This window comes from Pituophis catenifer, unplaced genomic scaffold (assembly GCF_029215685.1).
Source record: "Pituophis catenifer annectens isolate HBS135680 unplaced genomic scaffold, rPitCat1.0.hap2 SCAF_13, whole genome shotgun sequence".
Lineage (NCBI taxonomy): Eukaryota > Metazoa > Chordata > Lepidosauria > Squamata > Colubridae > Pituophis > Pituophis catenifer.
Window position 1 is genome coordinate 24,073,117 of NW_027256893.1, and position 26,925 is coordinate 24,100,041.

At 45.6% G+C, this 26,925-nt stretch overlaps 2 protein-coding genes across 3 annotated transcripts; both read left to right on the top strand.

Annotated features, from left to right (window-relative positions):
- Positions 1-39: 39 nt before the first annotated feature.
- EMC8 (ER membrane protein complex subunit 8) lies at positions 40-10,220 on the top strand. Of its 2 annotated transcripts, XR_011601003.1 has the most exons (6): positions 40-348; positions 6,446-6,522; positions 6,990-7,059; positions 7,524-7,618; positions 8,034-8,276; positions 9,578-10,220. XR_011601003.1 is itself a non-coding variant. In XM_070953020.1 (5 exons), the coding sequence occupies exons 1-5, from the start codon at positions 115-117 to the stop codon at positions 8,191-8,193; spliced, it is 636 nt and encodes a 211-aa protein (XP_070809121.1). In that variant the 5' UTR covers positions 40-114; the 3' UTR covers positions 8,194-10,220. The 2 variants fall into 2 exon arrangements, 1 of the variants encoding a protein (XP_070809121.1); XM_070953020.1 differs by having other exon boundaries at positions 8,034-10,220.
- An 8,196-nt stretch (positions 10,221-18,416) lies between these two features.
- Positions 18,417-26,740, top strand: CUNH16orf74 (chromosome unknown C16orf74 homolog). The gene is made up of 2 exons (XM_070952966.1): positions 18,417-18,487; positions 26,256-26,740. The coding sequence occupies exons 1-2, from the start codon at positions 18,460-18,462 to the stop codon at positions 26,423-26,425; spliced, it is 198 nt and encodes a 65-aa protein (XP_070809067.1). The 5' UTR covers positions 18,417-18,459; the 3' UTR covers positions 26,426-26,740.
- The last annotated feature ends 185 nt before the right edge of the window (positions 26,741-26,925 follow it).

Sequence of the window (26,925 nt, forward strand, 5' to 3'; positions counted from 1 at the left end):
TTTTGCGACGTTTTTGCGGCCTTTTCCCCGCCGCCCCGCTCGACGGCGGGCCTGGGCAGCCGCTGCCGCGGGAGTCCCGTGAGGAGGAGGAGGAGGAGGACGGAGGAAGCGGCGATGAAGCTGAGCACGCAGGCCTACTGCAAGATGGTGCTGCACGGCGCCAAGTACCCGCACTGCGCCGTCAACGGGCTGCTGGTGGCCGAGAAGCAGCCTCAGCCGCCGCCGCCGGGTCAGCGGGGCCGGGAGCGGGAGCCGCCGCCGCCCCCCCACACGCTCCTGGTGGACTGCATCCCGCTCTTCCACGGCAGCCTGGCCCTGGCGCCCATGCTGGAGGTGGCGCTCAGCCTGGTGAGAGAGAGAGAGAGAGAGAGAGAGAGAGCCTCCCTGGCCCGGCGCAGGCTACCTTAAAGGAGGATGAGGTCTACCCTGCTGCTCCTCTGGGCCCTACAAAAGAGAGATAGATAGATAGATAGATAGATAGATGATAGATAGATGATAGATAGATAGATAGATAGATAGATAGATAGATAGATAGATAGATAGATAGATAGATAGATAGATAGATAGATAGATAGATAGAGAGAGATAGATAGAAGATAATAGATAGATAGATAGATAGATAGATAGATAGAAGATAATAGATAGATAGATAGATAGATAGATAGATAGATAGATAGAAGATAATAGATAGATAGATAGATAGATAGATAGATAGATAGATAGATAGAAGATAATAGATAGATAGATAGATAGATGATAGATAGATAGATAGATAGAAGATAATAGATAGATAGATAGATAGATAGATAGATAGATAGATAGATAGATATGGGGGTATATGCGTGATTATCTTTATCATCTCTCATCTCTCTCTATATCTATCTATCTATCTATCTATCTATCTATCTATCTATCTATATATATCACCATCTCTATCTCATCTATATCATCCATATATATCTATCATCATCTCTATATCTCTATCATCTATCTATATAGATATCTATCTATATCTATCTATCTATCTATCTATATATATATATATATATATATATATATATATATATATATCATTATCACCATCTCTATATCTCTATCATCTATCTATACCTATCTATCATCTATCTATCTATATATATATATATCATCTATCTATACCTACCTATCTATCTTTTTTTTTTTTAATTTATATGCTGCCCTTCTCCGGGGACTCAGGACGGCTTACAATGCGTTAAGCAATAGCCTTCATACTTTTGTATATTTTATACAAAGTCAGCTTATTGCCCCCACAATCTGGGTCCTCAATTTACCTACCTTTGAAAGGATGGAAGGCTGAGTCAACCTTGAGCCTGGTGAGATTTGAACTTGCAGTAATTGCAGGCAGCAGATGTTAATTACAGTGCTTTAGTCCACTGTACTACAGGCTCTATCTATCTATCTATCTATCTATCTATCTATCTATCTATCTATCAATATATATCATTATCATTATCACCATCTCTATCTCATCTATATCATCCATATATATCTATCATCATCTCTATATCTCTATCATCTATCTATATAGATATCTATCTATATCTATCTATCTATCTATCTATATATATATATATATATATATATATATCATTATCACCATCTCTATATCTCTATCATCTATCTATACCTATCTATCATCTATCTATCTATATATATATATATCATCTATCTATACCTACCTATCTATCTTTTTTTTTTTTAATTTATATGCTGCCCTTCTCCGGGGACTCAGGACGGCTTACAATGCGTTAAGCAATAGCCTTCATACTTTTGTATATTTTATACAAAGTCAGCTTATTGCCCCCACAATCTGGGTCCTCAATTTACCTACCTTTGAAAGGATGGAAGGCTGAGTCAACCTTGAGCCTGGTGAGATTTGAACTTGCAGTAATTGCAGGCAGCAGATGTTAATTACAGTGCTTTAGTCCACTGTACTACAGGCTCTATCTATCTATCTATCTATCTATCTATCAATATATATCATTATCACCATCTCTATATCTCTCTCATCTATCTATACCTATCTATCATCTATCTATTATCTTTCACCATCTCTATATCTCATCTATATCTACATATCTATATCTATATCTATATATCTATATATATCATTATCACCATCTCTATATCTCATCTATATCTTATCTATATCTATCTATCTGTCTATCTATATCATCTATATCAGGGGTCACCAACCTTTCAGACCTCAGGGACCACTAAATTTATAATTTTAAATCCCACGGACCACTAATATGAATCTTTTTTAAAAAGATAAATAGTATTTAGTGATATAAAAAATGCAAATAATTTTTCTGGGGACTACCAGTTGGTGACTACTCATCTATATCATATATCCATCATCTATCTATCATCTCTATATCATCTCTATCATATACCATCTCTATATCATCTCTCATCTATATCTCAATATCATCTACTGTGTTTCCCTGAAAATAAGACCCTGTCTTATATTTTTTTTGAGCCCTGAAATAAGCACTTGGCCTTATTGCCATGCGTTCAAAAGCCCGATTGGGCTTATTATCAGGGGATGTCTTATTTTGGGGCAAAAGTATATCTATATCATTTAACTATTTATATCATCTATCTACATATATCTATATCATCTGTATCATCTATCATCTCTATCATCCCTCATCTATATATCTGTCATCTATAATATCTATCATCTCTATGTCATCTCTATTATCTATCTATTTATCTAGCTATCTTATTTATATTTTTGTCATGTTCATATTGTGCATATTGGAGGTTGTGACCCCTAGAGAACTGCCATGCAACGAAATTTCATTTTAATGTATGCTGATTTGTGTACATTTAAAGTGACAATAAAGTTATTCTAAAAGTTAATGAGGGGCCCCTTGGCTTGGGGGGCATGGAGCAGGAGCCTCACCCAACGGGAGCAGTCTATCCCCCCACCAAAGAAAATACCAGCCAGTCCTCAACTTACGATCACAATTGAGCCCAAAATGTATGTCGTAAATGAGACATTGGTTAAGTGAATTTTGTACGATGTTTTTATACGATGTTTCCTGCCACAGTCGTTAAGTGACTGCCATTGTTAAATTAGTCACCCAGTTGTTAAGTGAATCTGGCTTTCCCCCCTCCCCCCCACAATGGATTTTGCTTGCCGGAAGGTCGCAAAAGGGGATTGCATGCCTCCAGGACACTGCTGTCTTGGCCAAACCCCATGGGCTTTACAAAAGGGAGATTTGCGAGATACTTCTGGGCTTCGTATGTTAGCTGTAGATAGAAATATTTGGAAAATGACATTTTGTGCCTGGATCTGAAAAGTCTCACTGAAGACCAAAAAATGCCAGCAAACACCTTCCTACCTATTCAACACTGTCGTTTTATCACCAAGCTTTCCAGCGTTATTTTGCCAGGCAAAGTCTTACGTGAAAATACCCGCAAAATTAGGCTTGCATTTGTACCTGGTAGGATTGAAAATACAGCTGCTGTAGAACCTGGACAGTTGTGAGTCTGCATGCCAACGAATTCAAGCAATTGAATTTGTGTGTTTCCAGCTGCACTGGAAACAGTGAGAGCCGAATCAATTAGTAAATGAGGGTAACTTGCTGAGGGGGACTTAGGACAGATTGAGAAGACTTAATTAGAGATAGTGCCTCATGTCTTAGGAGGTCAAGACGCTGATCTATCTTTGGGGAACTTTTTGTCGCTGCTGTTCCCTCGGAGTAATTATATTTGACAGCTTGATTTGCAGATGGCCAGTAGAAATAATGAGAAGTGAAAAGTATGATTGACCTGGCTATCCTGCCAGGCTTGGCTACCCATCTGGCCAAGCTCACAAAGCATAAGAAGGTAATTCAACGGAGAAGAGTAATTTAGCAGGTGAAAGGTGGAGAACGGGTAGTTTTCCATCAAGGGCTGAATGCTGTCTAACAAAATCTCACACAGCTTGCAGTCTGGCCCAGTAATGTGAACCAGAAATGTGAAATGAGTCCTAGATATGAAAACAGTACAGGTAGTCCTTGATCTATGACCACAATTGAGCCCAAAGTTTCTGTTGCTAAGTGAGACATTTGTTAAGTGAGTTTTGTCCCAATTTGACAACCTTTCTGGACCCAGGTGTTAAGTGAATCACCGCAGGTGTTAAAATAACATGGTGGTTAAGTGAATCTGGCTTCCCCATCGACTTTGCTCGTCAGACGGTTGCAAAAAAAGGGGGTCACGTGACCCTGGGACACTGCAGCCGTCATAAATAAATTTTAATCATGTTGCTACAATGGTCATAAGTGTGAAAAACAGTTACAAGTCACTTTTTCAATGCCGTTGTAAGTTTGAAGGGTCACTAAATCAATTGTTCTAAGTCAAGGACCCCCTGTATAAACCAAAGAGCAATAGAAGAATATTAGTATGAAAACATTTTCTGTTTGTTTAGTTTTGACTTGCAAGATCTCAACCTGCTGGCTAGTCAGACAACAATTTTAAGGCCTTTTAAATGGTTATGATTGTGACGGCAGGTGGCTCTTTACCGGTGATAATAAACAAGAGCTTAACAAAACGCACCCACATCATTTCAAAGGAAGAGATTATTTGCAGAGCTCTTGGACAGTTTAATTTGGGGCTAGAAACACAGCTGCTAAACAGTGAGATAGATGTGTTTGGGAAACAGAAGGTCAGAATGCAAAATGTTTGGGAAACCGTTTTTTCCCCCTTTTTTTAAAAAAAAAATATATAGCAGGAATATATATAATTGCTGGGTAGTTTTTCCGTTTCCCTAAATCACTGGATTATTTTAATCAGATAATCTCATTACGGGAAGCAAATGTTGGAAGCTTCAAAGCCACCAAGCAGGGCCAGAATCTGAGTTTGGATAAATGCACTCAGATCAAATTGGGCCTCCTAACGTTTAATTTTTTCTAAGTATTTTAATAAAGCTTTATGGCAGATTAGATAATACGGTGCATTATGATAAAATAAAGAGTTTTATGCAAAGGCGGACCGTAATTAAAGTGCCTCCTGGGAGGAAGGAGACGTTATTTGAGCCTTATCGCCAGATCTTAGCTTGTCAGGGCTTCCTTAAAGCCTGCAGTCCTGGCTGTCATCTGTTTTGGATGTGGGCCACTCAGGATGGAATTAATAAACTGCTTTATTCTCCTCCCCCCAAAGTTTAGCCTGTGCTGACCCACCTCTCAGTATCGTTGGAGGAATTACAGACGGAAGGGGAGGGGGAGAATTCCTTTGTTCTTCTTCGGGCCATCTGTCTCTTTTCTCTTTGTCTTGTTCCTTTCCTCCCTTGGATTAGCTTTTCCTTTCATTTTGTATGGAAATCATCAGAGGTTGAAGAAGAAGGTGCCAATAGACGAGAACATTTGTAGCTCAGGGTTGAATTGGACAGGGTGTCCATGGTGCTTTCCGAGCTTGCTGTTTTTTTTTTGCAGACGTTTCATGACCTAACTAGGTAACATCATCAGTGCACAGTGCCAAGAAAACCACCAAAGCTCAGAGATCATCAAGACCCCATTGAAAAACGAGGTTTCTCTTCCCCTGCTTTTATTGCATTTTTGAATTGCGTACTCATCGTCCCTAAGCCAGCCACAGAGAACTGAGGATGGCTAAGAAAAAGACTCAGGGGTCTCCATACTTGGCCACTTTAAGACTTGTGAACTTCCATTCCCAGAATTCTAGGAGTTGAAGTTCACAAGTCTTAAAGCGGCCAGGTTTAGAGACCCCTGATATAGCCAACTCAAAAGAGTATTTCTCACCTAGAAATTTCATTCATGGATCTGCTTTACTTTTCCTCATAGTCATTCTCTGATGTTGCTGGATCACAGGGCATTTTACAGATGGCATTTTACTAAGACTCTGTGAGCAAAAATGAATGGACATATCCTGGCAGACATCCTATTTGACTCCAGATCTCTCTTATCCACTCCACTGATAGCAAGACGGCAAACAGAGGACAATTGACATCCTATGGCATTCTTGGGAACATCAAAATCCCACGTTTGTTGCACCTTTCAGTACACTATGCGCTTCTGTAGATCTGCTAATTCAGAAAATGCTTTTGTCCATTGCGGTAGCTATTTATCATTAACAAAACAAGGGTCGTAATAGAATTTGTCACGAACTTCCAAGTCCTGCGTAAGAAGCTTAACAAGCATGTTTGGTATACAGACCACACCTTTTCAGATATCTGGCAGGTGAAAGCCAATTGCCAGTTATATCATCATCTCCTTTGTTCCAGCAGCTTTCAGCACGTTCTCTTAATGGGTGTCAAATGATATGCCAGGGTCAAATAATGCTCAAGAAAACGTATCGGGTTGCAATTTGAATAAAATTGTTTGCTGCAAACGTCTATTATTTTCATCTCTGCCTTGGTTGTCTTTGGGTGCTTATTTTTTTTTTTTAATGACCTTTTCAGATTGATTCTTGGTGCCGAGAGAACAGCTACGTAATAGCTGGCTACTACCAAGCAAATGAACGTGTGAAGGATGCCAGGTGTGTAGCTGGGTTTGTCTTCCTTATCCTTGGCTTAATTCATCTTTTGCAGGACAATCCTTCCCAGTTTCTTCAGAGTTGTCCATGCTTTGTGTTACAGCAGTGAAGCAGTTGAAGAAACTGCCTTAGGGCTCTAAAGCAGAGTTCTCCAAATTTGATAACTTAAAGACTTGTGGCCTTCAACTCCCAGAATTCTCCAGGAGGAATTCTCTGAGGAATTCTGGGAGTTGAAGTCCACAAGCCTTAAAGGTGCCAAGTTTGGAGACCCCCTACTCTAAAGAACAGTAAGAGGAGCCAGTAGAAAATCGTTTGGCGCTGTTTTTAGTTTGGGTTGAGAATTATTTGTATCTGCTATCGAGATAAATTTTATCTCTGAAATTATTTCTTCCTTCAGCTTTAACGGAAGCCATCCTTTACTTGGCTTGTTACTCTCAATCTGATCAAATTTTCTTCTCTTTATTTTGTAGTCCAAACCTGCTTGCCGAAAAAGTCGCCTCCAGGATTGCAGAAAACTTCAATGATACAGCCCTCATAATGGTAGGTATGCGTTTTCTTTCTTTAATATTTATCTCATGGACAATTCCATTAGTTGACTTGCTTCAAGAGTTATCTAACAACAGAGGGGACTGGCAACCATAAATACCGGGCACAAATCTTATAAGATGTATTAGGATAAAAATTAAAATTGATAACCTGAGATTTCTACCAAGGATTTTTACTTTCAAACGAGCAATCTATATTGAAGCAATTCAGAGCAATTAAAGTCTCTTATTTATTTCATGCTCTTTTGATGTAAGATGGTCATTTATGTTGAGAGTGGACAGCCTGTCCTGAGAATCATTTTGGAAATGGCAGCAAGCCGCCGCCCTCCTATATATTAACCTCATGTTACACTTACAGATCCCTGAATAGCAATAAGCGAGATGCTGTAGTGTTGACATATTCCATTTTAATGTCTTGGTATAGCACAAGTACAGCCATGTTTTTCTGTTCTGCTTCAGGTAGATAACACTAGATTTACTATGAAGTGCCTAAAACCAGCAGTTCATGTGTACGAACACCACGAAAACAAATGGCGATGCAGAGACCCACACGTGTGAGTATTCTTAAAATAAACTTTCCCGTCTGAAAAATGGACGCCTTTCGCGCTTCTTTTACTTGCTCCTTCCCTTCCTATTCAAAAAGTACAAAACGAAAGGATGAAAGTTAAAAACGACCACAGTTGTGACTGGAACTTCCATCGCTAAGCGAGGCAGTCACTAAGTGAGTCGTGGCTGTTTTACAAGCCCCGTTTGCTGTGATCGTTAAGCAGATCGCCTGGTGGTTAAAACAGATCCGGCTTCCCCCATTCACTTCACTTGTTGAAAGCTGCCAGTGGCAATCACATGACCCCAGGATGCAGTAACCGTTGTAAATGTGAGGACTGGTCATCAGTCACTCATTCCAGCACCCCGTTGTTCCTTCGAATGAGGGTCGCTCATCTTTTATTTCTCCCTTCTCTCCCATGCTAGTGATTATTGCGAAGATTGGACAGAAGCCCAAAGGATCTCCGAATCCCTTTTGGACAGCCGGTCCTATGAAACCCTGGTGGATTTCGATAACCACTTAGATGACATTCGGAATGACTGGACAAACCCCGAGATTAACAAGGCGGTTTTGCATCTCTGCTAAGGAGATTCCCACCGACTTGACCTGCTGGGGATTTTCACTGTGCCGAAGAAAGCAAAAAAAGAGCATTAATTTTCAGGTGTCAGGTGAGTGAGGCCCATCCCTTAGACAAGGATGTGTTGCCATGCAGTCAAGTCTTTTTAATGAGAATCTTTGGGACATCCACCATACTTGGAAGCCTTTTCTGTCTATCGCCCTTTTGTCCTGCTGATGTATTCTTGTTACTCTCCAACTAAGAGTCTACTTGTTCCAAATCGTTCGTATTAAAAAGTTTTGACTTAACTTTTCATATCCTTTAGAGACAGATTTTCTATAAAAAAAAAAAAAAAAAGATTTATGAAATATCTCAGAGAGCTAACAGCTAGTTTTATTTTTAAAGAAGCTGCATCTAAATAAACAATTGAACTTTACATGGTCAGGTCAGTTTTGGAAGCTCTTATTCCAAGGGCTGATTTCTGGACATGGTTGCACAGTGGACGGATATATTATGCAGGGAGAAAACAACTTGAGGTAACTCCCCAGAGGCTGCCAAGTTTCTTTACTTATTCTGGGAATGTTGCAATTTTTCTGACTCTCCAGTTTTGAGTGTTAAGAGTCTGTTTGGGTTCCCCTTGAACAGAACAGAATTCCCCTTCCTTGAATTCAGTATAAATGGAATAGACCAAACAGCCAAGAGAATTATAAATACATGTTTTTGTTCACAAAAAGCAAACTCGTTCTCTTTATTCTTGCATCTGGGGGAAAAAATGTAAATTCTTTGATGTTTAATTGCACAAACAGAGGAAGATTTCAATTCCTGAACCATTTTTGATGGAGGTAGCCTCTAACCCAGTACTCCCCCTTTGTGTTGCCCCTTCAGGGCAGCTGTGAGTTGTGCTTTTGCAACACACTCCTCTGATTTGCCAATTCTGTTCTGGGCCTCCAAGTTCTGATTAGTTATTCAGGTTTTCATAGACCAGATTTTTCCAAGTCCGGAAAGAATCTCCCGTTACAATTCAGTGCAAACTTTTAATCTTTGCACATCAAGGGGAGAAGAATGTGCAACTCCCTTTAAAATCAGCGCACTCCAAATGTTTTGCTCTGGAAAACCTGGTCCCCCTACCTTCCATAGCACGCCCGCACATTGCTGGACGCATCTCCTGTGGCCTGTCTAGTGAGAGTAAGCGTTGAAGAGCACAACTGTTGGTCGTTCAGCACTTGCCTTCCTGTTCATTTTTCATGCTTTTTCCTTGCAAGCAAATGTTATGGCGTCTTAGCAGTTGGGTTGCCTGTTGAGCTGTTTGGATCCGGCTTGTAATATAATGGTTTTGTCATGTAAAATGTAAAAGAGTCTTTAAAACAATACAACCCTGTGTTACCTTGGGATTTTTTTTTCTTTTTTTAAAAGGATAACTTCTAGCACGGATGGCTGCATCTACCTTGTGTTGTTTTTACATGTCTGATTTTTTTTGGGGGGGGGGTTGTTTGTTTCTTCCCCCCCCCCCCGCTCGACTGATCCTGTATTAATGCAACCTTTTATTTATGGCATATTCGATATCTCAACAAGTAACTGGGCTTTTATGTTGCTTTCTTTCCTTCATCCCCTTGAAAATAAAGCTGATGAAAGAAGCCTCGTTTTGTAAGATGATGTGATATTATTCTGTTTTGTTAGGCTAAAGTTGTCCTTAACAGAGCATTGCAGGGCAGGGAAGGATCTTCCTGGCTGTTGAGATGGAGGTTCAGGATGTGTTGGAAAGCAGAGGAGGGTTGTGTGATTAAATGTAGCCTTACGTGCAGTGGCTGCGTTTAAAATCTGTACTCTCTGGAAAGAGTGTTTGAATTGCCTAAAACCCGGCCCTTAAGATAGCTGGCCGAGCTTCCCTGCTTTCTCTATAATGATCTGAAGACCTTTGGCAACGCCGAATGATGGATGGGTGTCTCGGAGGGTATGTGGAAAATTTTATGGGGTGTATTGCCAACCGAAAAACATCTCCGCTTTGCTTTAGCGTGATCTTCGGCTAGAAAATAAAACCTCTGAAAGCATTTCTCAATCTTTATTCGTATGTCTGGTTATAAACTCTTCAAATTGGAACAACTAATAGAGGAGCGAATACTTCAAACCCAGGTACCAGAAGGTAGAAACACAGAAGTGGAATTATATGGAAGAATGTGTTTCAAAGGCCTGTGATCATAATGTGTAATTTATTTGGGCAGCCATGTCTCATTCTCGGCTGGATTTCATATCTGCAGTGGGCATCCTATTCGACAGAGAGGCTAACTCGGAACAGCATCTCGATACCGTGACAAATTCAAGTGCCTCTCCTTGAGACAGTCCCACAGCTTGCCACTGGTTTAAACTTCGGCCTGATTAAGTCTGCACGCAAGGGACAGTCAAATTTTAGGGAGCACGTATGCTTGATCGCACACACTTCGGAGAGCTGTACACACTTACTCTTAGTCCTAGGAAGAGAAGAGAGGGGGGATTCCTTTTCAGAGAAGCTCTTTGGGTGTCGCCTTAAAAGATCGGTCATAAATATTCTGGGAATCCATTACTCCAAGCTCGTCCTTCAGACTGTTCTGGATTGACAGATTTCATTGGTGGGCTAAGCATCCCCGTTGGGAACATCACACAAGCGTCCTTATCGTGTGTGGTGCCTGGTCTGCAGTTCCTTTGCAGATCTAGGCTGATGATGGATTGCAAGTTCAGAGCTGGATGTGATTCTCAGTGAACCTTCTTGCTCTCTTAAAAAAAAAAAAAAACCTTTGCTGGGAATGTGTGGTGTGAGTTTTTATGTATCTGGAGTTATAGAAACAACTGGCCGAAAAGCTTTTTTTTTTTTTTTTTGCCTCCAGTCTGAGCTCCTAAAAATGGGAACTACAAATTTGCTTCCCCGAGGCTGTTGTAGATTTTTTTTTTTTCACATTGTTCGACATATGATTGGCTGATGGGTCACTCATGGCACAAAAAACGCCTTAACACGACAAGCAGAACTCGGGATTGTAAATTGTGGGTGGCCACATCAAGTTGTGGGTGATTCCACAGATCCTGGTTGAACGAACAGCCATGTGATGTCCAAGAGCAGCCATGGGTGCCTCTGGCTCTGGAACATCTCAGAGGGAGCTTTTGAGAGGAGCTTTTATTCTTTACCTTTCTGCTCCTTCACTCTGACCAGGGTGGGGGATGGGCAAGGATCTCCTTTTGTGTTGAAATCAATTCAGTCCTTAAAGATTTATATTGATGTTTCCCTCTGACTATCATTAAGTGTTGTACCTTATGATCGTTGACGAACGTATCTTTTATGTACACTGAGAGCGTATGCACCAAAGACAAATTCCTTGTCTCTCCAATCACACTTGGCCAATAAAGAATTCTAATCTATTTCTGACATCACGGGCACCTATCATTGCCTGCTGTGCTGGGGGATTCTGGGAGTCGGAGTCCACAAGTCTTAAAGGGGCAAGGTTGGGCACCCCTGCTTTAAACCTTTCCTTGCGGAGCCTCCGTTTCTGCAGACAGCAGCCGCCCAAGCTGGCATGCCACCAAGATGCAGCCTGAGAGGGCAGGTCTCCTGCAGGCTTCTGGCATACATCTGCTGGGGGTGGGGGGGGGGTGGGGGAGGGTCTTTGTTCATCTTTCATAGCTTCAGGAAAGTTCTCTTCACACACACACACACCTACACCTACACCTACCTATCTCTCTCTCTCTCTAGTCCTGGGAGGTAGAAAGGAGCCTGCAACCCAAACTTGTTGGACAATCCCAGCCAGCGTGTAAGGGGCTTGCACCAGCCCTATGAGTAGATTCCGCTTTAGTTTCCGCATTATCGGAAAGCGCCGGTCCCTCGCAGCTTCTGGCTCTTTGCACGAACCCACCCAAAGGGTGTTGGCCGAGGGGGGCTTCGCTTCCTTGAGGGTGCGCCTCTCGCCCAGGGGGAAGGAGGGAGGCGAAGGGATGAAGCGTGGAGCGGCGGGGAGGGGAGCGGCGCACGTGCAGAGGACAGGGGTGGTCTTGATTTCCCCCCCCCACCCCCAATTCCGGTCGGCCCCAGCAGCACCCCCTAATCTGAGGGTCTCCCTTTATTACAGTATCCCATCTGCGGGTGGAAAACCCGGCCGTCGCTTCTTATTGCAGCAGGAAAATCTGCAGCGCTCCCCCGCCCTGGCTTTCTGACTGCCCCCGCCCCTTCCCCATCCCCCAGGAACGCAGGCTTCCCCCACCCACCCACCCAATTTGCCCCGGGAACCTCGCCAGCTCCCCCCTACCCCAGCCGCAGCCCCAAACCGGGGCCAGAAGCGAGATGCAGCAGCAGCAGCGCCCGACCCTCCCTCGGCTCTCCTGCGGCCCACGAGGGGGGGGGTGTGTGGGAGCGGGGCACGCCTGTCCACGGAGATGGCCCACCCCCTCCCCTCCCTGTCCCCCTCCCCCCCCCGATCGCGTGTATGCAAATCGCCCTGGCCCTGCCTCCCGGGCTGCTGCTGCGCTGGGCGCGCGGCGATGTCAGCGGCTGGAGTTCGCGGGAGCGGGTGAGTGGCTCGGCTCTGTCCGGCCCGGACCTACCTTGGGGCGGGGGGAAAGGAAGGGGTGGTCGGGGCTCCCTTTGCCTGCGCTGCACCGGGCCGGGGGGCGGGGGGAGGGGGCGTGCGTGCTGCATGTTGCATGTTGCATGTTGCATGCTCCGTGCTGCATGCTGCATGCATCGTCCCCCTCTCCACCTCTCCCTGCCCCGCGCGCCCCTCTCCGCCTTTTCCCGGCTGGCCTGACTGCTCCCCCGGCCGGGCTCTCCCCTGGGAATTGCGGGGATCGGGGTACAGGCGGGGCTCCCGAGTGGGAGGGAGGGGAAGGTGTGGCAGGAGGCTTCTAAACCATCGTGGGGGGCCCAAATCATTCGTGGGGGTTGCAAGCCCCCCCCCAGGCCGGGACCAGACCCCCCTCCCCCGACATCCGAGCGGAGGTGAGGGCAAAGGATCCGAACATCTGGGTGAGTCACAAAAGTTGGCCCCCGTGAAGGCGCTTCCTTTCCGGCACCCTCCAGCTGTTGCTCCGTCTTCAGCTGAATCGGGGAGGGAAGGTTACCCCACGATGAAGTGGGTCGGGGGTGTAGGCGGCCGCACCTCCCGAACTTTTCAGAACTTTTCCCCTGGTTTGGCAAGAGAAGGACCCGGAGCGGTGGAAGGGGGCCGCGCTTCATTCCTCTGCCTCTTTCCAAGGTTGTTGAACCCTGGGGGTGGGGGGTCCTAGCATTTGTTACCCTGGCTCTGCGGGGCTGGGGATGCTGGGGATTGTAGTCCAGCAATCTCCGGAGGGCTGTGGGCAAACCCCACTTGTGGTCTCCGACTCCGACTCTCTTAGGAATCGATGCGGCGATTTGATGAGCATTGATGATTTCCCGTGGTTTGCTAGACCATTGCCAAGAAACGATTTGCTGTCTTGCGTGGGGAGTAGTGAAAGGTGTTTTCCACCTCAATGATTGTGGATTTGGATCCAGGAAGGGTGTGATCAGCCAGGTGGACGCCTCCAGTTCTGCTTTCTTCGGAAACCGTACCTCTACACTTTCCTTCCTCTTGTGGTCATTGAAAGGAAGGGAGTTGGCTCCATTTGGGGCACTAACAGGCAGCCGTCGTGAGCTGGACCAATAAGAACAAAGTATCCAACCTTGGCAACTTTTAAGATTTGTGGATTTCAGCTCCCAGAAGGAGGGGGAAACCCAGATGTGTGGACTTCAACTCCCAGAATTCCCTAGTCAGCCATATTGGCTGGCGTATTCTGGGAGTTGAAGTCCACAGGTCTTCAAGTTCAAGTTCAAGTCTTCAAATTCAAATTGGACACCCCTGAACTAGGAGGACACCTATCTTAAGAAATCCCTGCAGAGAGATGGAGAGAGCATCTCTGGAACTTAATAACTGGGGGAGGGGGGACTTAAAAAGTCAGATTGTGCAAAGATTGTGGTGTCCTCTGGATGTATTAGCATCCGTTTTTCTCTGCTCAGCCGGGAGAATGAGTCCAATTTTCTTCGTCTCTCCGCTCACAACTGAGCACCAAATATGAATCCAATTTCTTCTCCTGGAACTGTGCCCTCTGCTATCCTTCTAAAATTCAGTGAGATTTTTTCCAATTGTACTTGGATACTCCTTGGCATCCTCTAGACATTTAATCATTGGCCTTGTTCACTCTCCTAAAATAAGCCACATTTTGTTCAACTGGAGCTTGTGGAATAAACCACAGATAAGTAGGATCATATAACCTACAAAGACATAAATCATGGGTTACAGACCCCAGGAGATGGGTTAAAATAACATGTACAGCCACAGAAAAGATGCTTTGGTACCTGGGATGGATCCAGTCACTGGTAATGGCTACTTTGGAGGCACAATCTTTGATTTTCTAGCTTTGTCACAACTTATAGTGGTCGTGCTAGAAGCTGAAATGTTGGTGAAGTTGAGCCAGTGATAAATTCCCCAGCTTTGCTTGCAAGTTGGTGAACCTTGTATTCCAACAGTGTCTAAAAACAAACGTCTTTGAACAAGGAATCCCAACCTCAATGCTAGTGATACTGTGGGGTGCTCGGTGCTCTCTGAGCTTGTTTTTTTGCAGACGTTTCATTACCCAACTTAGTAGCACCATCAGTGCCCCAAGGGAGTGGGGCTTGTCTCTCTGTTTATATGCAAGGGGCTTGCTCTGTCAGCAGAGGTGGATTTCAGCAGGTTCTGACCAGTTCTGAAGAACCGGTAGCGGAAATTTTGAGTAGTTCGGAGAACCGGTAGTAAAAATTCTGACTGGCCCCGCCCCCCATCTATTCTCTGCCTCCCAAGTCCCAGCTGATCGGGAGGAAATGGGGATTTTGCAGTAACCTTCCCCTGGATTGGGGAGGGAATGGAGATTTTACAGTATCCTTCCCCTGGAGTGGGGTGGGAATGGTGATTTTACAGTATCCTTCCCCTGCCATGCCCACCAAGCCACGCCCACCAAGCCATGCCACACCCACCAAGCCACACCCACAGAACCAAATTGAAACCCACCATTGTCAGTATTTGTGGGAATGTGGTTTTTTTCTTAGTAGTTTCTTGATTAGGGTATTGTTTTCTGCTTGATTGTTTGTCTGGTGTTAATCCATGTTTATCTGGGTTTCTCTTTCTGTGAAGTCCTTAGTGCTAGCTAGATGTTCTCTAGTTGGGTCATGAAATGTCTGCAAGAAAAGCGCCAAACTCAGAAAGCACCAAGGATCCCACAGTCCTCCTTCTCCTCTTCCTCTTCCTCCTCCCAACATCCCCCATTCTCTTCTAGCACTGATTTTGTTACCTAGTTTGAGTAATGAAATGTCTGCAAAGAAACTACCAAGTTCAGAGAGCACCAAGGGCCCTCCTCCTCCTCCTCCTCCTCCTCCTCCTCCTCCTCCTCCTCCTCCTCCTCCTCCTCCTCCTCCTCCTCCTCCTCCCTGCAAATTCCACTGTCTTCTAGCACTTATGACATTATCTAGTTTGGATAATGAAAGGGCTGCAAGAAAACAATCACGCTCAGAGACCACCAAGGACCCCCTCTTTTCAACCTTGAGCTACAAATATTCTCTTCTATTGGTACTGTTAATACACTAACCAGATACCCTGTGATTTTCAGCTGCAAACAAGTGGTCCCCCCCCCCATATAGCTCATTTGCCTGGTCTATATCAGGAGAAAGAAACATGAAACTTCCCAGCTGTTGCTGAAATTCATCACCTGCCAGGCTGGTGGGGGCCATTGGGATGTTCAGCAACATCTGGTTCCGTATTGTTGGTGGGTATACACTGACTGTTTGCACTTTCCATTTGCAATTTCTTCCACTCTCCTGGCAGAGCTATCGTGCCCGCTATAAATAATACCCAGATTCTGTTTCAGGCAAACATTGTGTGAAGAAGTGGGAACATCAAATCCTTCGGGAGGGAGGGAACTTTTCTTGTCATCCAATTGTTGAAATGCCTTTTCAAACCTGAGCATGCACATTTGTTCAATTCTCAGGAAGGGATGAAAACAAATTTTACACAAGCAAGCCGAGATGGGTTTTTTTTTTTATCTTGTCTTGAATTAGCATTTTTATTTAGGTGCAAAAGTTGAATTCTTTAAAAAAACAAAGCCATTCAGTATCTAGAGATATGGAGTTAAGCTGCCCCCCCATTCCCTCCCTTCCCCCAAAAGGTCCTTGTTGCCTAACTCAAGGTGACACCATTTCTACCTGCTCACAGGTACTCCAGGGTCCGTGGGACATTGGGTGGCGGGACAATGTTACATTTCCAAATTAGATGGGGACAAAGCCAGGGGTGAAATCTACTTACCTTCCTTACTGGTTCAGAAGCAAATGCATAGAAGGTAAAAAAAAAACATTACTTCCTGGTTAAAACCAGGTAGTAATGACACCCGGGCGGTGAACGCTACCGGATCGCCGAACCACAGGAAAAAAAATCGCTACCGGATCGCGCGATCCGGTCCGATCAAGGAGCATTTCACCCCTGGACAAAGCCCATTTTGGAAGGAGCTTCAGGGGTTTTTAACGTTGGAAAAAGTGATATTTTATGCCTCTACAAAATGTAAGGGAGTCATTTTGCCCCTCAACTCCTTTTCCAGCCCAGTGCCAACCCCCGCCCCTAAATTTGGGGGCTTGAAAAAAGTGGAGGTTCCAGAATGGATCCTCTATGAAGCCCTCAAATCAGATATTCCACACTCCTGATTAAACAGGAACTCAGCCAAATCAACATCTGGCGAGGCCCTTCCTGTTGAATTTTCTCCCTCTTCTGAAATCTCAGACAGCCTTAGAGAACAGCATCGGAGGATTGCTCTATTTGATGCAAAATTGGGGCCTCTGAAACATCTGCAGGGCTGTTCTTTGAGCTGTGTGGCGCTCCTTGACATTTCTGGCAAGGTCCTCGACTTTCTCACCCACCAATAAATGTTCTCCCATTCCCCTCCTCAATCTCCTTCTGCTGAATGGCTGGCATATCTTGGAATCTTTCCTTTAAACCGAGACCAGGGAAGCATTGAAGAGCTAGATTCCTTCCCCGGGATCCCAACCGACCGCCGATGGAATCTCCGAGTCATGTCACGCCTGGAAATTGGCTTTTTATAGCAGCTGGCGGCAATAGCCCCGCTGGGTTTCAGGAGCTGATCAGAAGTTAATGATTAAATTGAAGCCTGATGAAATTGCCCTCTTTTCTGCATTGATAGGTCCAATTGCTTCCCCATCCAAGGAAAGTGACAGTCAGGGAAAGATTTTCTGCTGGGCTCTTGTTATGCCCGCAGCAGTGTGCTCGAGATAAGCTGGCAGTTTGGTGGTGGAGCAACAATTGAAGCTATGTCTGAATGTGGCCCCTTCCTCAGTGGATTCCACCCTACACATTAAAACACAGGCTCTTCAACAGCTGGATGGCTCCCACGGGAAGCTGCAGGTGCTTCATTGACACCCAGCGAGCTCTCCCTCCCAGGACCTTTGCCTCCAGATGAGGGATACCAACAGGTGCTTTTGCCGTAAAAAGAAATGGAAAATTCCTGTGTTACATGACACACTGAGACCCAATGCCCTAACCCGTAGGTCTAATCTGGTATAATTAACAATGCATCCTACAGCATTTTTGAGAGGTCCTGGCAGCCTCTCCCAGCCTGCCTCTTTTCTGTAGAACTCTCCCCTGGGTGAGTGTGAGAGAGGAGAGGCTTGAGGGAGGGAGGGAGGGAAGGAAGGAAGGAAGGAAGGAAGGAAGGAAGGAAGGAAGGAAGGAAGGAAGGAAAAACTCTCTTGTATTGGACCCTTCCAGATTTGGTTAACTAACTGCTGGAAGGAAGGAAGGAAGGAAGGAAGGAAGGAAGGAAGGAAGGAAGGAAGGAAGGAAGAAAAAACTCTCTTGTATTGGACCCTTCCAGATTTGGTTAACTAACTGCTGGAAGGAAGGAAGGAAGGAAGGAAGGAAGGAAGGAAGGAAGGAAGGAAGGAAGGAAGGAAGGAAGGAAGGAAGGAAAAACTCTCTTCTATTGGACTCTTTCAGACTTGGTTAACTAACTGGTTAAAATTTGGAAAAAGGTTTTAACAAAAGAAGAGTTGGCCTCCGAATGTTTTAGGCAGGATTTGTTTTTGTTCTGTTCTTTTTCATGGCAGCTGAGTTTACACAGGGCCTTGAGACGGGGAGTTGTTTTGAAAGCTGTACTGCGAAGTTGTGTCTGTTTCCAAGCTTCAACAATCCCACATCTCTCTTTTTCCCCCCAGCCTTCATGAAGCTAAGCCGCGGTGGCGGATCTTTCGGCCTCTGACTTGCCCCCCTGGTTAAAAGGATGAAACCATGGGACTTAACATCTCCTGCCTGAAAGGTAAGAGGAAAACTCCACTCCGCTGGGAAGGGAGAAGAGAAGATGCTGAGAGGGAGGAATGGATGTGCCGACGAACGATAATGGCGTGTGATGGTCTTTGAGAGATTGGGCCAGGAAGCTGGAGGGAGCGTTAGCAGCCAAAAGAGCACTTAGGACTCTCCTCTCCTCTCCTCTGCTTCTCATTCAGCTGTAGCTTTTCTCAGCAAGAAATAGGTGGTGATGTGGAGGTGGTTTCCACGCAGAGGGCGGAGAGGTCCAAGCCTACGGATGTAAAAAGGGCCACTCCTAACCAAGAAGAGAGTTGGATATTTATTGAAGAGACTTTACGGTTCAAAGGGTTCCTTCGAGTAGGTTGGTCTGGATTTTGATAGGGCTATAGTGGTTGAAATGTGGGAAAGACTAATTCCTCTTTAATACAAAGCAGTGTTTTTCAACTTTGGTAACTTTAAGATGGGTGGACTTCAATGCCCTGAAGAAGGAAGGAAGGAAGGAAGGAAGGAAGGAAGGAAGGAAGGAAGGAAGGAAGGAAGGAAAGAAGGAAGACAAGGAAGGAAGGAAAGAAAGAAGGAAGGAAGGAAGGAAGGAAGGAAGGAAGGAAGGAAGGAAGGAAAGAAGGAAGACAAGGAAGGAAGGAAAGAAGGAAGACAAGGAAGGAAAGAAGGAAGACAAGGAAGGAAAGAAGGAAGGAAGGGGAGAGGGGAGGGAGAGAGGGAGAGAGGAAGGAAGGAAGGAAAGGGAGAGGGGATGGGATGGGAGGGAGGGAGAGAGGAAGGGAGGGAAGGGGAAGGAGGGAGGGAGGAAGAAGGAAGGAAGAAGACATTTCCAGACTTGTTAACTAACTGGTTAGATATTAGAGAAAGTTCTCCACAAAAAATGATCCACCCTCCTAATGTTTCAGGCAGGGTTTGTTGGCTGGGGAATTTGGGGAGTTGACGTCCACCCATTTTAAAGTTGCCAGGGATTGAAACCCTCTGATATAAACCCTACAGACCAGTGGTGAAATCCATTTTTTTTTACTACCAGTTCTGTAGGCGTGGCTTGGTGGGGCGTGGCTTGGTGGGTGTGGCAGGGGAAGGATACTGCAAAATCCCCATTCCTTCCCCACTCCTGGGGCCAGCCGGAGGTGGTATTTGCCGGTTCGTCGAACTGCTCAAAATTTCCGCTACCGGTTCTCCAGAACCTGTCAGAACCTGCTGGATTTCACCCCTGCTACAGACTCTCTTCTAAACATATGCAGAGTGCCTTTATTTTAGCTAGGCTGTACAAAACTAGTCCTTGGCCAGGCTGAGTCATAACCTGAACTTTAAAAATGATTATTTTGGGCCAAGAGGGTGAGGGTTGCAATTGTGCTCTGCAAAGCAGTCATTATTTTGTTTTTTTGTTTTCAGTTGTTTTTCCCCTCTATTTTGAGTTGTTTCCTTTGGCTGTAGAGTTGTTTAGTTTGGATGGGTTTATTTATGTCTGCATTTATGTGCCTTCAATCCGTCTGGAGGAAATTGTGTGTGTGTTTTTAATGACTTTCTGCCGGAGGGGATTGACAATCTCTGGGTGTTGCAAACTAGTTTGGAAGGTTGTGCGTTACCCACCCTGATCATTTGTTAAGTAGAAATGGCAAAATGTGTCTTCTCAGCAGTGAAGGGAAGCACATGGAAGGCTAATGGAAGACTAAAAGCTGCCGCTGGCTGGATTGGCAGACTTTTTTTCCTTCCGGAAAAATTGGGCAAAGACCTTTGGCACCGTTCACTCCGGCTTGGCTTTCTAAGCAAGAAGGTTTTATGGCTGCCTTAAACTGAGCCAAAAGCCACCTACGACATACGCAACCCTCCCCCCTTGCTATCTCCCTCCCCCTTGCCTACTTCAAATCAGACTTGGCAGGAATTCTTGGGAGTCGGCAAAGTGTCCTGCAGCACCTGTGGATGCAAAAGCAAAGGAGAAGGGGAAAGGGAAAGGGAAAGGGAAAGGGAAAGGGGAAAGGGAAAGGGAAAGGGAAAGGGAAAGGGGAAAGGGGAAAGGGGAAAGGGAAAGGGAAAGGGAAAGGGAAAGGGAAAGGGAAAGGGAAAGGGAAATGGAAAGGGAAAGGAAAGAAAAGGAAAGGAAAGGAAAAGAAGAAGGAAGTAGGAAAGAAGAAAAGGAAAGAAGTAAAAAGAGGGAGCGAGGGAGGAAAGGAAAGAAGGAATGGGGAAGGAAAAGGGAAAGGAAGAAGGAAAGGAAAGGAAAGGAAAGGAAAGGAAAGGAAAGGAAAGGAAAGGAAAGGAAAGGAAAGGAAAGGAAAAGAGGAAGAAAGAAGAAAAGGAAAGAAATAAAAAGAGGGAGGAAGGAAAGGAAAGAAGGAATGGGGGAGGAAAAGGGAAAGGAAAAAGGAAAGGAAAGGGGAGGAAAGGAAAGAAAAGGAAAGAAGGAAAGGAAAGGAAAGGAAAGGAAAGGAAAGGAAAGGAAAGGAAAGGAAAGGAAAGGAAGAGGGGGAGGGGGAGGAGAGGAGAGAAAAGGAAAGGAAAGGAAAGGAAAGGAAAGGAAAGGAAAGGAAAGGAAAGGAAAGGAAAGGAAAGGAAAGGAAAGGAAAGGAAAGGAAAGGAAAGGAAAGGAAAGGAAAGGAAAGGAAAGGAAAGGAAAGGAAAGGAACGATCCAATCTGAGTCTGTCATCAGGACCAAAGGTTTATTCTTCTAAGCTTTCGGGCTCATGCTGGATCCCATCACTGGGGAACTTCTCTCTCTCCAGAATATATGCACAGGGCTGTTCCGTGCCTTGTATTTATACTTGGTTGTATGTAGCTTTTAGTTGCTAATTAGGGTGTTGGCGGCTAGTTATTAAGTCACTGATTGTTTCCTTGTGCCGCTGTTTGGCACCTAAGTACCTGATAAGCTGCAGGTAAATCATCTCTCCTGTTGACTGACAAGGGGCCTGTTTCCCAGGCTTCAGTCATTTCCCTGGCTGTTTTTGTCCCTGCTCGGCCAACAATCGTAGTAGCTGTGAAATTGAATGGAGAGAGAGAGAGAGAGAGAAATTCCCTGATGATGGGGCGAACACGAAAGCTTGGAAGAATAAACCTTTGGTCCCCGTGACCGACTCCGATTGGATCCTGCAACATTATGCTGGGACACATACCGTATACTCGCCTTCATCTGCGAGGAATAAGAGTTGCAGAGAAGGAAGTCCGAGAGGACCTGCAAGCAATCTTAAGAAGTTGCTCACTGTTCACCCACCCCGATTTGGATTGTCTTTGGGTCTCTATGGGTGCCTCAGGGCCCAATGGGCTGCTTCCTTTGGCAGCCCGAATAGGCAGGTCGGTTTTGAGCTACGTTTCTCTCTACGCTGAGAGCCCTTTGCAAGCTGCCCTGAAACCCAGACCATTAAGAACAATCAAAATGATCGGGTGTGACTTTAAAAGCCAGCCCAGAGAAGAGGGAGGGATCATGACTCTTTGCCTGGAAATGGGGAAGGCGATGCAGAGGCCAACCTCCCCCCCCCACCCGCCACTCCAACACAAGCCCTGCTCCGGACTAACTTATAAGTAATGTAATGGGAACATATCCTCCCCACCCCTGCCTCGCCTCCCCCTCCAGCATGTCTAGCGATCAGGCTCTGAAAGGGCAGCCTCTCTGAGGGTCCCAAGCCAGCAAGATGAGTGAGTTGGCAGAAGAAGCAGCTGATATGGAGAGAGACCCAAGAGCATCCTCCAGGAGAGAGGGCTTCCTCATGTCCCAAGCAGGGTGTGTGTGTGGTAGAGGCAGAGGAGGGATGGAAGCCCCAATTCAGAGAGTACTCTCTCCTCCTCCTCTTCCATTGTGACTGCTGCTTCTTCCTCCACTTCTTCTTTTTGAAGCACCGTTTATTTCTCCTCCCCCTCCTCCTCCTTTCTCTTCTTCTCCTTCCTCTCCTCCTCCTCCTTCTCTTTCTCCTTTCCTCCTTCTTCTCCTCCTTTCTCTTTCTCCTCCTTCTCCTTTAATCACTCCTCCTCCCCCTCCCTCTTCTCCTCATTTCTCCTCCTCCATCTCTTCCCCTTCCCCTACTCCTATTTCTCCTCCTCCTTCCCCCTCTTCTCCTTTTTCTCCTCCAGTTCTTCCTCCGCCACCTCCTTCTCTTCTTGAAACACCATTCATAAGGTTCTTCTTCCCCTTCCTCTCCTCCACCCTCCTCCTCCCCCTTTTCGATGTGCTCCGCTCTCTCGCTGGGTAATTGGGACAAATGCTAAATATTGCATTTCCCATTAGCTTTTCACTGCTGCGTAGCCCCGGTGCCAGCAGGTGCTCTCAGCTTTAATGCAGAGTTAAAGGCCCAGCGCCTGCTGATTCCCCTTCCCAGGGAGGTCTTCTTGCAGGGGGGCAGGGGGGGCCTAGACTGGCTCCCCCCTACCCCAGAGAGCCATGCTACAACCACAGACTGGACTATGTACTATAGATAATTCCTGCCCCCTTTGGGATGACAGTCAGGTTTCAAAGCTGCCCTTCAGAGGAATCTTTCTCTTCTCCAGAAAGATCTGCTCTGGGGCAGGTAGAGAGCCAACAGGTGCAGCAATCAGGATATGCATCCCTGGGGAATTTCAGCCTTCTGCAAATGCTCCCTACGCTGCATATTACATGCGTTGCCCCAGGAAATTCCATCCTGAGCCCTTTGTTTTTCCCAAAGTTTGCTTGTTAAGACTCCGTACAGGCAGCCCGGATGGCACTGCTCATCCAGTCTGTGAAACCGCAGAAGCCGCTGGCTGAGATTCTCTGATTATAGAAACTAACCAGGTTGAGATTTGCCTTGTCCCTGGGTGGGAAAGCCACGGGCAAAGAAAACCCACGGGCAGCTTCGTGAAGTGACCAGGAATTAAGCTTAGCCTGCAGGAAATAGATTTGACTTTTAGCCTCAGCAGATGGCAGAGCTTGGCTGACCTTGCCCGATGCACCTGCACAACAGGTGAAGCTTCAGTTGTTTCCACCACAGTGGCCAGCTTGACTTTTTGACCACTTCCTGCAGATGCTGCTGACTCATTTCTTCTGCAAGTTGATACCAACAATTTTTCACTGCTGGAAGAAAAATAAACTCAGCCAACCAATGTGGTGCCTTCTCAGTGCCACACTGAAATTTATTTATTTATTTATTTATTTATTTATTTATTTATTTATTTATTTATTTATTTATCTATCTATCTCTATCTATCTATCTATCTATCTATCTTTTTCTTCTTTCTTTCTTTCTTTCTCTTTCTTTCTTTCTTTCTTTCTTTCTTTCTTTCCTTTCCTTTCCTTTCCTTTCCTTTCCTTTCTTTCTTCTCTTTCTTCTCTTTCCCCTCTCCTCTCCCAATCTTCAACTAGTTAGTTAACCAAGTCTGGAAGGGTGCAATAAAATAAATTTCTCCTTCCTCCCTCCCTCCCTCCCTCCCTTCGACTCTTGTTATTCCTGCAGACCATTAGATTATGTTCCTACTTAAAATGCAAACCTTTTAATCTCCCCAGCGCAGTCTTAACCTTTGGATGTCATGATATCTTAGGGGATCGGAGGGTTCTAGGTTGCTTCTTCCATCCGTTGCTTCTTGTCCTGCCCTCAGGTGCTTTGGAGAATAGCTTGAGCTCCCTCCGGCTCTTTGCATCATCAACCCAAGTCCTAAAGCCATTAAGTGCTGACCACGAGGTTCGCTGACGTGCCTCCGGCAGTCGCCCTGCCTCGTGAACGTAGCAGGGACCCAGCCTAGCCCTTTATGCGTAAAAGGCACCCAGTGGCTTGCTCCGTGCAGCCTGCAAATGCATTTGTAAATTACATCCATCGGGGACACACTAAAGATTTTGGCTTTGGGCCTTAATGCAGGTTTATCCACCAGCTGGAGAGAAAGACCTCGTATTGATCTCCAAACAAACAGTCCTCTTGTTAAGAGCCTGTTGAGCCTGTTCTGCTTAAATATCATCGTGTGGCAAGCCAGGAAGGCAGAGAGGTTGCGAACTACGTCTTGAGTGACGCAGGCTCTCCTCTCAAAGCGCCGCTGAAGTGGGGACTTTTGCAACGCTGCCTCTGTCCTCTTGTGCCAATCCCTCCGGGACACCACAGCCCAGGCAGCGAGGGGCCAAGTCTAAGCACAGGGGTTCAAAAAAAAACCCTAAGTCCTCCGAGGAAAAGCAGGCAAATTTATTATTAATTTCATATTAACCTCTTTGTTTTTCTGCCGGCTTCGTTCCTGTCCTGCCCACTTTGCAAACCGAACACTCAGTTTTCCTTAGAAAATAGAACTTTTAATGCAAAAGCCTTAAAATGGCAATCAATCAATCGGAATAGAGCTGGAAGGGATCCTGGAGGTCTTCTAGTCCAGCCCCCTGCTCAAGCAGCCCCTATACCATTCCAGACAAGTGGTTGTCCAGTCTTAAAAACATCCAGTAATGGAGCACCCACAACTTCTTGTGGCAAACTGTTCCACTGGTCAATTGACCTCCCTGTTAGGAAGTTTCTCCTTAATTCCAGGTTGCTTCTCTCCTTGTTTAGTTTCCATCCATTGTTTTGGGACACCCTGCTGGGCTTAGTTCTGTTCTGATTGTGACACAATTTATGAGGTTGAGTTTTAGGTCGGTTTTCGGGATATTGTTGAGCCAGAGAAGATGCAAGAAACAGTAGGCAAAACAATCAAGGAACTACAATTAGTCCTTGGCTTAGGACCACAATTGGGTCCAGAATGTCCACTGCTAAGCAAGGCGGTGAATGAGTGAGTCACACCCAATTTTACAACAAGGTTGTTAAGTGAATCACTGCTGCCGCTGTCATGGTCATTCAGCTAATTGCTTTGCTTAAAAAAAAAATCAACTAAGCGGGCTAGATAAAGAAAAGGAGGCATGATACAGGAGAAACAGATGGAAAACGGGCATTTTTTTCTTCTTCTCCTACATCCCGGTGAAGCCACCTAGTAGGTGGACTCACCACAAATACACGAGAACCTTTTTTAGATCGTGCACAGATAAATTGGGAAATTTGCAACCCAGTCGTAACCCCTTGCCATTTTTGAGAAATTCAAGGAAGAACATTCAATCATTAGTTGATCCCTTCAGTCTGTGGAAAGATCTCTGCTAAGAGGTTAGCTGCTGCAAGAGACGCACCCGGTCCTCATTGGGTAAGATCCCAACTACAGCCATTCTCCTCAGAGGGTTCTTGACGTACCCAAACGGTCCTGTCCCGTCCCTCCATTTGTACTGCTGATGGAACCTGCCTTCGTCTTCCCTTCCCCACATCCCAAACGATTCCTGACTCTCCATCGCCCTGATTTCCCACGGAATATTTCCTCTGGTTCAGGAAAGGGTGATGTCTCCCGAATTAATCCTATTTAGGTGAGGTCAGTCCAGAGGCGGCCATCCCTGGCATGCCCACTAGAGGACACCCGTACAACATGTTTGACTTTGTAGCTAGCAAAGAAGGTGGGATATCTATCATTTCTGGTTGGAAGCAGCTGGATATCATTGCAAAAGCATGGTTTATATTCAGGGTAACCCCAGCTCATTCAAGATCTTCTGGAATTGTCTTTACATCATGATGAAGTCGCACCATGTAAGAAGACTGCCAAAGAGCAGGTGGTAGATCTTGGGTCTCCAAGATCACCTTGACCGCATGGGCAGTGAGTAAGAAAGAGTTGGGGACTCTTTCTAGTTGCAGAGAGATTAGGAGATGGGCTGTCAAATATAGGTCCTGGGATGGCTTTAGGTCAAAGGGAGGGACCATCTGGTTCATTTGGGAATTTATTTCCTTTCTCAATTGCCACCAGGTGCCACAAGAAACATCTGGATGTTCCTCACTTTCTCTCTCTCTTTTAGGCTTCAAAATGTGTGTAAGCGGCGCTGGGGTCGGCAGCAGCGATGTGGCCGTCATGGCTGAGAAAAGGCTAAGAGTCCCGGATATTATTATCACTCCTCCGACCCCCACGGGGAAGGCGCTCTTGAGAGAGCCCAGCCTGGATAGCGATGAACCTCAAGACACCTGCTGAACCAGAAGGCAGAGATGCAGCCTCCCGGCCAAGGAGAAGAGGCAGCCCATGGCATTGCTAGAGAACGGGGTTCTCCAACATCTTGATGAAGAACTTCTCCAGCCTCTGAGTTTTGCAAACTCCCATTTCTTCTCCCCTTTGCCGGGCTGTTTAAAAATGGACGAACATCTCCAGATATACCTCACTCACCCCTGAGACCATGGAACCTGTTGCAGACCTGGAACAGGCAAAGGGTCGTTCAAGGAATCTGCCAAGCCGGTGTCTACTTGGAAGAAGATCTATGGTGATCGTAAGGATTTGTGGAGCAATGGATGGGTGGGGAGATACTTGGCAGCAAGACCTGCTGATGGCTTCCAAGTTCTTTAGTGATGTTGCTTAAATTTGGCCCAGCCGAGGTCATTGTCCGAAGGGAAAGAACACTGACTTGCACGGAAGATCCAGATCCTCTGTTGGTATCTAAGAGCAGATTTAAGGAGAAATGGGGTGATTTCAAGAGCAAA